We start from the raw sequence: 11,964 nt of genomic DNA on the forward strand, positions 1-11,964 counted from the left end.
TGTAGTGGGTGTTAGGCCTCCTGTGTCTCTAAAAAGTTTTTGTGTTTTTTCAGTCTGTATACCTGCTTTCTTGACTGTTCTTCACTTGCCCAGCCAAAATCAGAGTGATTGCACTGTTTTCTGGGACTCCTGTTGCTTCAAGGAGTGTCACAGACACTTCCAGTTACACTTGCCTGGGCCATCCAGCCAGTCACTGCTCCTGCAAAGAAAAACACTGCAATACTACAACAACAGGGAACTGATCAGAGGCTAGATCCACTGAATCGCACTATTCAATCAGTGAATTTGAAATTGCCACAACCCCCTGTCTCTGAAACACCAGTTCAGCCCAATGTAATGGAATCTGATTTTGTTCCCCTGTGTGTGCAACCCCTGTGTATACACGTGAGCTGGGTTACTGCAGGGGTTTTCTGTTGAAGTGGCCTTTATTGCTCAGAAATACACCCCGTGGCTTCTCTAACGACTACTCAAAGATTTCTCATGTTGTGGGTTTGCTTAATGATCGAGCTCTTCGGAGAGCTGAGTCTTATTTAATTAGCAGGTCAAATGAGTCATCCACATAAGTTTGTAAGGCGTTTAAGAGAGTGTTTGATCAGCTAGATGGTTCTTTAATTTATATCAGACAAATACTGTCACTGAGTTCTCAACTGAATTGTGTCAGGGACAAAGGCACTAAAAATCGGTTACCATCATTTCTTAAATAATCAGCTTAAACATGAACTAGCTTTATAGGACGAGCCAGCATCTCTGAAAGACTTAAGATCTCTAACCATAAGAAACGATAGTCAGCTTTCCAAGTCCTTGTTGATTCCACTGGAGAACAAATCCTGCTTGATGACCAATTGTGGCTCCATCCATCCATCCATCCATCTTCTCCGGTGGGTGCTGGGTTTTTGGAAGACCACATTTAATACACCTTTATAGTATCGTGTGGTGTCTTTTTGGATTAACTAACTCAGTTTCAGCCCTCCAAGCTTTGGTAAATTACTTTCTTAAGGATTTTCTGAACAACTTTGTGTTCCTTGATCACATTCTAGAAAAAAATAAAATGCCATGTCATTAAGGCTTTGCAAAAGTTACTGGAAAAGAGACTGTATGTGAAGGCAAAGAGATGTGAATTTCACACTTCTTTGGTATCATTTTTGAGTTATATTCTCAAGAGTGGGCCAGTGAAAATGGACCCGGAGAAAGTCAAAGCCATGACCAAAGGGCCCACTCTAACCGCTTGGAAACAATTACAGCACTTTATGGGCTTTGCCAGCTTCTATTGCCAATTCATCAAAAACTGCAACCAGGTAGCAGCACTTCTAACTCAGCTCACTTCTACCTCCAGAGCCTTTGCTTCATTTCCAGAAGCTGAATGCACTGATCAGTTTCTCCTATTTCATGGCCAGGCTCAGTTGTCATTGACAGGTTCTTAAAAGTAATGCATCTCTTAGCCTTGCCTAAACTTCCCACAGTTACCATAACAAACCAACAGTTAGTTCAACATGTTTTCAGGTTGGATGGAATTCACTCAGACATTATTTCTGTCAAATGACAAAGATTCATCTCTCAGGTTTGGAGCGCTTTCTGTGATGCACTATGATTCAAAGTTAGTTTAGTTTCTGGTTTTCATCTACAATCCAGTGGCAAGACACAGATCAAATCATCCAGGCAGCAAATCAGGAGGATTTGCTGATTGGCTTGGAGCTGCCTTGCATTGTGTTGTTTCTTCCAACCCACCTACATGAAGCTCACAACTGCACCGGACTGAGTATGCCCATAATCTACTGATCTCAGCAGCTAATGGATTATCTCCTTTTGAGGTATCTTTAGGTTACCAGCCACCTCTGTTCCTGGCTCCAGGAGGAGACTTGGCTGTTTCCTCCATCCAGCACCACCTACGCTGCTGCCACCATGTATGGAAACAAAATAAAGCCACACTCCTCAGAACAGCTGACCAGAACCGCCATTTGGCGGACACATGGAGGACCCCGGAGCCGCAGTGCATTCCAGGTCAGAATGTTAGGCTCTCCTCCAAAGTCCTTAATCAAACCATCTCCCGTTCGTCTCAATTTGCCTGCTTCTATGAGAATTTGTCCCACTTTCTCCATTTCTCAAATCATACCAGTCACTTCTGTTTTGGCAGCCCTCTTTTTGGCAAATCCCTAAGGACCTGTGGGGAGGCGTTCATTATCCTGAGAAAATATTTCCTGCTGACCTTTATCACATTACTTCTCCTCAAGCTTTAAAAAACATTTTTTTCATTGCAGACAAAAAATTATAACAGAAGACAGGGGTAAGATGCAACCAAGGATGCCACAATGCCTTCATTTTTATGTGTTTACTTTGGTGGGCACTTTTGACCCTGAAACATCTCTGTCTGGGTACATGTGATTCTGAATACGAAACTTCAAACCACAGAGATCCAAAAGAGCGCTTACAGTTTCGCTTTGCATTTAAACATTAATAATAATTGCTGGATGGCCTTCATATTTTGTACACAAGGATGAACCCAAATGACATTAGTTCAGTTTAATTCAATTCAGTTTTATTTATATAGCACCAACTTACAACAACAGTTGTTTCAACACACTTTATATTGTAAGACCAAACAAATGGAGTACACAAACATACAATTTTGCTCTTTGTATGTGTGTTTGTCATTGAGAGAGAGAGAGAGAAAGCAAGAGAGAGAATGTGAGTGTCTTTGTATAAGCGTTTGTCATGAAACATACTTAAGAATGAGGGTGAGAGACTGCAACAACAACAACTATGCCCCCTCAAAAGCCAAAGGTTAACAGTGAATACATGGGAAGCCCCAGCCATCCGTGTCCCACCTAAGAAAACCCAAAACCCAAGGCCACACATGCCGATGACGATTGAGCGCTCAAATTTGATGGGGGAAGAGAAAGGTCCCGCACAGAGCCGAGGGCAAGAATGCCAAGGGACTGCAGGCAGCGAGGAGCTGACCCCAGTACAAGCCGAGGACGGGGCCCCGCGTGCTTCAGTATTAAGAAGTAATGATGCTTAATAGTGAAACCTCTGAAAGGCAGAGTAGAGATCTTTACTGATGTAAATAATGTTACCTGACTGTAATGGAGTGGTGGAGGTGTTCTGATATTTACAGTTCACAGGTAGAGGTCTTGATTTACTCCAGTTAAATCTATGAGCGTGATTCGTTCCAGAAGAGAGTTTTGTGAGTTCCCAAGGAAAAGTAATAGCATCCTCTGCATATAGGCATGTCGGATTGCTGCTGCTAGTGGTTCAATGAAAAGGACAAAAAGCTAGGGGGGAAAGTGGACAGGCCTGTCTGGTGCCCCTCATTAGATTATAGCCTTGCAAATTAAGTTTATTTGTCCTAACACATGCATTTGGATAGCTGTGTTTTGATCCATCTTTTGAAGAATGTACTAAATCCAAATTTGTGTAAAACTGCAAATAAAAATTTCCACTTTACCTGGTCTATGTCTAACGAGACAACTGTGGTTTCTAGTTTATTGATTGCGGAGCAATGATCTATTGCATTAAATGGTCTGTGTGTATTGTTTGCTAAGTGTCTACACTTGATTAAACCTGTTCAATCAGGATGTATTATGAATGGAGTAATTTCACCTGCTCAGGTGAAATTAACTCCAGGAGGATAATTTTTGGACTTCTGCTGTTTGCATCAATGTGTGTCAGTGTGAAATAAACCAAGTCAAGGGTAAACTATAGGTGCCAGCAGTGACCATCTTTCTGTTGGAATGAGGCAGCAAGCAGCCTGGTCCACCTTACGCCAAGAATCCACTTGCACCAGTCTTTCGTAGAGGAAAATGTTTTTCATCTGCATAAACAAGAAAAAAAAAAAGTATGACATTTGTGTCTTGGATCATAAATCAACTAAATTTTTCGCCTGTTTTACAAACCTCTTTGAGACTGGGCTTCTTTTTCAAGATGTAATCCCATCTAATAGATGTTTTGATATTTTCTGCGCACTTAGCCCTTTAAGACTCTCGCAGGGCCTAAATTCTTCCTCCAGGTGTCTTGATTTAATTTTTTTAAAGGAAAAAAAAAACAAAATGAAAACAATTTACATGTCAGTGCCCATCTCTGCTCTTTCCTGTGAACCAGCAGCCAATCTCTAATGTTGCTTTTGCTCAGTTTCCAAACCAAAATGTGTGCTAGTGTGCTCCAGCTTGCATTCCAGGACCTTGTAAAATTCAAACAAACAAAGCCACCTGGCTTCAGTATGTACTACAGGAAAAGTGTCAATCCAGCAGAATACATTTTTCCTTTACACAGCTGCAGAAACCCTCAAGACTAACACCAGGGTCCTTGAGGAACATCTGTTTTTTTCTAGAGCGTGAATATGGCTTTTCCATACCAAATTATCTAAACTACAACTGCAAAACAAACACCTTCACATGTATCCTCATCTTTTTTAAACATTTTTTTATTTAATTGTTTTTTAAATTATATCTAGATAAACGTCAGCCCTTTGCTCCTGAACACTGAGGTCTTTTATTGGAATTACTGAACTAGAAGACTAATATCCACCATGTACTGGAAAACTGATACCTCAGCAGAGGTTATTTTGAGCTCAGAGTTACGCATTCAACTGCAAAAATAAATAGATTAATAGCGCAGCCTATGGAACCGAATCTGTTCAGATCGATTCATTTACCGAAGAACGAGGAGCTGAAAAGTGTCTTCGCTTCAAGCTGATTACTGCAAATAAAGCTTTATTAACTATTTCGAGACCAACATTTTGAAGTTTACAGGGAAATTAAAACTCTAACAGCGTGCTGCTTAGGTAAAAAAGAATGACTTTTTCTTTTTAAATTATTTTTTCCCTTCTCTCTTTTTTTGAGAAATGACACGTTAAGTGACGCTAGGTTGTGCTTACTGGTCGTGCAGGTAAAGTAAACAGGCTGCAGGGAAAGTGCAGCACAGGGGTGAGACGGTCTTGACTCAGGGGGCGAACAGCAGCAGAGACGCCCACACAGACTGGAGGACACTGCGCTATAAAAATGTGAGTCGGTATTTCAGCGTCAGTGGGGATCCTTTAAAAGCCACAGTGAAATAGACAGGAGTCTTAAGCAATGGAAAAAACTCCGCGACGGACATCGCTGCAGTGGAGCTTGTCGAAAGGAAACATGACTTCTAATGAAAACAGATTTTTTCTACAGGATTTCTTTGGATTATCCATATGAATCACAAAGATAAACCAGCTGGACTTATAAGATAACTAATCAACTGTCGAGTGGTAAGTCATTTCTTCCATTTAAATAATAATAATGATGAAGAGGAGTAATAAAAAAGAATAAGTCTTTGTTCATTTTATATGTATTATTTTTTGTTAATATCTGTATTTCCAGTTTCTTATTTAGTGGAAATGTGAACTTTTCTGAAAATATACAGATCAGTGTGGGAGTTCTCATAGATTTAACAAAATGGTGAGAAGAAATTGTGATAGGGTGTGTTGTGGTGCAGAAAAGCAGCTTACTGGCTGTCTCTGGGCTCTGTGGAAGTCTGAAACAGTAGGCAGGAGACAGCCCTAAAAAATAATATTTCTTTCTGGTAGAAACTGGATCCAGTAATTGTTTTAATTAGTTTAAATTAAGGCAATTACTGTTACTGTTTAGACACCACAAACGAGGTATAAGGATTCTCTGTGTTAAAAATGTATGTGATTATGGAATGAAGCATCGTGAACAGTGAGCTGAATAATGCTCAGCTCTGATTTCCCCCAATATTTAGTCTTTTGTTTGTGTTGCTGGGAGTTCTGTTCTGTTTATCTATGTTTGACCGCCAAACTAAACCTAACAGTGACGCTCCACTTTGATTAACAAAGCACTGCAGTCCTGACAGCTGCCTCAGTAGCCTCTACTTGCTGTCTGTCATCCTGTGTCCTTTCATCGCTCAAGTGTGTTTGGACACCCACAAGGTTACCAGCTGTCAGGTTGGGTTCAAAAGGAATATTTACAAATCAAAAAGAAGAAGAAGAAGAAGAAGAACTTAAACATTTGTCATCTATTAAATATATGTATAAAAGATTGAAAAAATGTTCCTGCCTATGATGAATAATTATAAGTACATTTATAAGACATTTGTGTATCATACAACTATTAAAGTTCTCTCCTTTGCACTTCTTTCACATACTTCCACCTGAATCATACTCAGTTATAAAAGAACAAGAGCCATATTCGTGGGGAACGCTTTATAAGAACAACAATAGATGTGAAAACAATAATTTCCTTCTTTTCTTTCTTGTAGTGTTTTTGAATCTTTTAAATGTCAGCAGCCCTGAAATCTTAAAAGATGACCCTTAAAGGATGTCAAGTAAAGGTTGTGCCTTTGGTTTCTAGAGCGGCTTTACTGCCTCTTGTCAGTGATTCTTTGGCCAGAGAAAGAGATGAACGCATTTCTTCTGAAAGCTATTGTCTCTTTTGGCGTTTTAACAATCTGCCAATATCTAATAGCCTACCCTCTAAGGGCTGTGGCTAAAGGACCACCTGACCTGGCACTGTCCCCCACTCAGGAAGATAAAACATATTTACGGTTGTAACCGTACTGCATTTTGTGCCCCAGAGTTCAATCGTGTGCTTCAGTGCAGCCACCATGCCTCATTGCAAGGCAGCCACGTCTCCCTGTTTATGCTTCGAGGCAGGAATTCTGTTCACAAATAAAACCGGTAGTCTCATGTTCCCCCCACCTGGTTGGTTTTTGTGTCCTCCTGTGCCATCACATTTAAATAAACAAATCTGGAAACACTATTGTAGGTGTTTGGTTGGGTTGGGATTTTCTGCATTCATTTTTTCCAGGATATTTCCTGAACTTTTATTTGTGTTTGTGTGAATAGTTATTACAGTTTTTGTTAAATCAACTCATCAATATCATTTTACACGGATCAACAGCAACTTAAGAGTGCTTTATAAATAAATATGCCTTTTCTCTCTCCTGCAGCCTCACCTAACTATGGACCTCACGACCTTCAGAGTTCAGAGATGTTAGCTTTGAGCCACTACAACTCCTCAGCCCCCCTGCTTCTCCCTCATGTGGCTAATGACAGTGGAGGGAAGGTGGAGGTCAGGGCTGCTATTGAAGGGCTGTCACATCATGAAAACCTCACCTTTGAGGAGCCTACTGCTGGTGGAGCCTTCATTGTCATATTGTCCATGACACTGGGCATCATCTCCAACATTGTGGCCCTCTTCATCCTGGTTAATGCTTACTCCCTTCAGCGCCGGCGCTCCAAAGCTACATTCCTTCTGTTTGCCACGTCACTGGTGATTACAGACTCGATTGGCCATGTGATTCCTGGTGCCCTGGTTCTCCGACTCTACCTCTCTGGAGCTGCAAGGGCTCAGTATGTCAACTCCTCTGATGGGATGTGCCAGTTCCTCGGTGGCAGCATGGTGTTCTTCGGACTATGCCCTCTCTTCATGGGCTGTGCCATGGCTGCCGAGCGATGCCTGGGTGTTACTAAACCACTGCTGCACTCATCTTTGGTCACAAAAAGACGTGCAAAAATTTGTCTTTCCGTCATCTGGCTGGCAGCCTTAAGTGTGGCCTTGCTACCCTGCTTTCAGCTGGGTTCCTACACCTATCAAGAACCAGGGACCTGGTGTTTCATCAAAGTGCTCAGTGACACTAAGGAGGTGGATGTGGCATTTGTAGCATTGTTCTCTGGACTGGGGCTGACCTCGCTAGCTGTGGCACTGGTTTGTAACACCATCAGTGGACTGACACTGGTCTTCGCCCGGCTCAGGAGGCAGCCCGGCTCCCATCACTCAGCCAAGTCCCACGACATAGAGATGGTGGTGCAGCTCGTTGGAATAATGGTCACCTCGTGTATCTGTTGGAGCCCTCTGCTGGTGAGTGTCAGGAAGTACAAGGTTAAGAAAGAAAAGTCAGTAAGATGGTAGACTTCACCTGTTGTCTAAAAATAATAAAAGAAAGAGCTCTTACGCATCAAATGTTCTCTCACACAGATGTTTCTACTTAGGTTGGCTGATCAGCGACACTCTGAGCATGCTTGCCTTCATGCCCATACTGTGCTTTATTAACTCTCGTCAGTTTTTTTTGCAGCTGTTAGATCACAACAGCTTTACAGCTCTCTTACTCATTCTGGCAGCTCACTACAAGTAGATTTTTAGCCAGCATCTTTGAAAGCACCTATGTGGTGGTTAAGCAGTATTTTTACTCCTGACATTTGTGGAGGTTTTCAAGTTATGTCACATAGTGCAACTGTGAGATTAGGGGCAAACTGAGAATTTTGGTTAAAAACTGTGAAGTTAGAAGTAATATTTAAAGTCACACTGCATTAGCAACAGGATCAGTGCTGACAAAGACAAAAAAAGAAGGAAAGAATCTTCTGTCCAAATGGCCTTTGTTTCTGTAAAAACAAAACAAAACATGAAATTCTTACTTAACACATTTCTGAAGAGAACTGGATAAACATTACACAGCTGGATCATTATGGGATCAAATGTCAGACAGGGAACAACAACTGCTAAATTAAAGAGTAAGTGCTCTTACTTTGTGTAAGTCAATCACTTTGTTTAAATATCAAGCTCAGTTAAGAAAACAAAAAAAAAACAATGTGCAAACAGAGACTGAAGCAGAAATGTGTTCAGAAAGAAAGACCGCATATTTAAAAAGTGCGTCACATGCATAATAACAGAGGGATTTTGCACGCTATCAAGGGTTTATATAGGATTAGCAGAAAATGAGAATGGGAAAGTATCTCTCAAGTTAGACCTGCCAACAAACTCTAGTTTACATCTCAAGGAACAGCAGCAGTCCAAGAATTCTTGCTCAAGCTTTCATGCAGTCACTCAAGTGAACTGTGCAGCAGTCCTCAAGGACAAAACAACATACACAGCTGGTATCTGGTTTGTATCATATTAAGAAGCTTACAATGTGTTTTTTAATTTGGTGATTTCAGTTTACTGAGATTGTCATTTGCTTGACTGACTCACGTAAAGATTCAGCCAAATTCTGTTTTACTAAAGTGAAATTATTTCCATCGGTTGCTTCCATCCTTCCATTTTCTTAACCGTTTATCCAAATTGGGGGTTTGTGTGGGGCTCAAGCCAATGCCACCTGACACCGGGCCAAAGTCAGGGTGCACCTCAGACAGGTGATCAGTCCATTACAGTTTCAAACTGGGCATGACAGGCACGGTGACTTTGTTATTTCTTGGTCAAAAATCAGCACATTGCTGATAGTTACATATCAGTAGCATGCAAATTTAATGTAATGTAATGTAAGAAGGCACAGGTGTTACTTTTGTGCACAAACATATATGAAGCAGAAGGTTTTTTGTCTTATGATACCCGCATGTGATCAGAGAATTTGCGCTATCATTATTAAATAAATGATAAATACAAGTGATCTCATGACATTGCTCTCCCTAAGATGATTGCATATTATAGATTTCACTAATTAAAAGTATCGGTATCAAAGCTGAAGATTTTAATACCAGGTATTAGGCGCAATGCAGTCCAGCTACTCGGAAATAAAACTTTTACTCTTGCAGTCTCTACTTTAAAATATCAATAAGAGGTTAGTACAACTATAGCCAGACCTTATAAAGCAATGTCACTGTATCTATGACACTAAGGAGGGCAGAGTGGCATTCTATTTTTATAAACATTCATTTTGCTATTCTTTTAATATATTGTTTTTACCTTTTCATTTTGCTAACTGCAGTTTTATGTTTCATGTCTGCAGATCTTTGGCCTGATGTCCGTGATTCACTCCTACACGGGAACCATTGGACACAGCTTGTCATATTATGAAACCCTGATGGTGATGGGAGTGAGGCTGGCCACGTGGAACCAGATCCTCGACCCCTGGGTCTACATCCTGTTGCGCCGCACCGTGCTCCGCAAAATCTACCTCATCGCTAAGTGCCAGGCAGGCCTGAGGGGTACTATTTTGGGCCGTTGGGAGCCGTCCTCTTTTCCTAGCTCAGAGAAAAATGATGTAGATCAAGTCTGATCTGAGAGAAAGGCTGACATAGTAATTTGCGGATATATTTTGTTACCAGGTCAGTGAGCATATGAAGAACTCAGCAAAGATCTTTATAAAGAAAGGCCAACAGAAGAGCAGGATGTTTGAAAACACCTCCGTGGCTTTTAAACCTTCTCTAAAAAAGTGCTTCTTGGATTTAATCATCATTTCTCTTTCTCACATCATCAAAGTTTACCCTGAGTTCATGGTCTGGACCTTATAAATGAAAGCTAGCTAATGCTATGATTTTGCACAATATATACACTTTTCTACTGTTTACCTGCATTGAGTGAACATTCCTTGTTATTATACCCTCATAAGGAAACTCTTAAGAGGAAAAGGGAACGATTTAGGCCACATACGGCTGCAGTACTAACCACGCTTTGTCTGGAGAAGCTCAAAGTTTTGCAGAAGTGCCACTTATACAGGGACTACATACAGTATTGCATTGATTTATTTGTACTCAGTTCTATCTGCTTTTAAAGACATGAATTGCACAGTTGGCATGCCTTCAGACTTAGACTTAGACTTAGAGCTTTTTATTGTCATTGTGCAGTTTCTTGCACAGCGAAATTGGGTATTTCATTGTATGGTTGCAAAAGAAATCAGTTGTACTGGTTTTAACATTTGGAGGGAGCACCGTACTAAACCCAGAAGTATTTCGAGCGTATTCTGCTGAATGTATTTCATTAAGGAATGTTAATATTCAAATACTGTGGAGTTTATGTATGTTTATAGGCTCTATGTGTGCTTATATATTTCTTTTTGTGAAATAAAGTAAGAGGTTATAACGTAATACTTGAATTATACACTCAGTTTTCTGAGTGTGTGTAAAGACTGAATGTAAATAAAAAACAATTCAATGTGATTTTATTCCAGAACTTTGTATTTATTTTTTCCCTAAGCCAGAAACAGAATCTTTTAGCTTTTAAAAAATGTTGTACTCTACTATCATACAGATGTCTGTGACATCAGTGCTTATCAGTATTATTATTATTATTATTATTATTATTATTAGTATTAGTTCACCTACAACCACAAAAAGTCTTTATTGATGCCTTTTTATTTTATCCTAGAAATGTCTCTAATTTCCTAGAAGATCTAGACTACTTGCTATTTCCAATTGCTCCTTCATTATTAGGGATAATGTCAAATATTACTGCAAAATGTTAAATAAATGAAATCTGATATTTATTTAACCTCCCATAAAGCTTTCAGTGCAATCATAATAGGTTTTGCCATCCAATTTGGTGAGTGGACATATGCCCTATTGACCCTTTCTTATTTCAGCTGATCACAGGATCTGGACTGGTTATATTGTGGGGTACAGAGCAGGTAAAATAATGCAATCATGATCATGTTTCTTGCAAGTTTGTTTTTTCATTTACCCATACAGTGATTAACAAAAATTATTAGACCACGTAAAAACAAGAAAACACAAATATTTTAGAAATCTGTCAGTAACTAAAAGTCATGTTGATGTTTATTAGGGGAAAAAATAAACTGAATTCATGTTGTAATACCTACATTTGAACTGGCAAACTGGACTTCTCTGAGAAGTCCGAAACCAATCCAGCATAACAATCAACAACAACAACAACAACAAAAAATTTTTTTTCTTTTGTTCAGGACTCCAAGTCCTGTAATTTCAATTTCAAAAAAATATTTTTATTTATTTATTTTTTGCTTTTTTATGGAACAATAAGTTTTAAAATTTGTGGATAACAAAAATATTTCTATTTTTGCATAAAAAATATCTTTTTGATAAAATAGCTTGTGAAGATGGATTAACATTACAGAAACATAAATAATGATTTTGGCAATTACCAAATTTTAAATTATTAATTTAGGGCAGTTGAGCCTTACATTGGGTGGTGATCTTATAATTTTGTTAAGCACTGTATGCAATGGAGGACACTGATACAAATTCTACTTTTTTGTTTTTTGTGTATGCGTTTCTAAATTAAATACAGTTAACTT

General features: G+C 39.5%; 1 protein-coding gene across 1 annotated transcript; it reads left to right on the plus strand.

Annotated features, from left to right (window-relative positions):
• The first annotated feature begins 4,654 nt into the window (after positions 1-4,654).
• Positions 4,655-10,852, plus strand: LOC146384965 (prostaglandin E2 receptor EP1 subtype-like). Its single transcript, XM_084930461.1, has 3 exons — positions 4,655-5,230; positions 6,931-7,841; positions 9,703-10,852. The coding sequence occupies exons 2-3, from the start codon at positions 6,972-6,974 to the stop codon at positions 9,970-9,972; spliced, it is 1,140 nt and encodes a 379-aa protein (XP_084786587.1). The 5' UTR covers positions 4,655-5,230; positions 6,931-6,971; the 3' UTR covers positions 9,973-10,852.
• The last annotated feature ends 1,112 nt before the right edge of the window (positions 10,853-11,964 follow it).

This window comes from Perissodus microlepis, chromosome 6 (assembly GCF_051167445.1).
Source record: "Perissodus microlepis isolate ML-2025 ecotype Zambia chromosome 6, ASM5116744v1, whole genome shotgun sequence".
Lineage (NCBI taxonomy): Eukaryota > Metazoa > Chordata > Actinopteri > Cichliformes > Cichlidae > Perissodus > Perissodus microlepis.

Bases quoted from the DNA above. Each gene is read 5' to 3' on its own strand.
- LOC146384965 (XM_084930461.1), top strand. From the start codon at position 6,972: ATGTTAGCTTTGAGCCACTACAACTCCTCAGCCCCCCTGCTTCTCCCT. The intron at 7,842-9,702 runs GTGAGTGTCAGG...TCATGTCTGCAG, and splicing joins TCTGTTGGAGCCCTCTGCTG to ATCTTTGGCCTGATGTCCGT.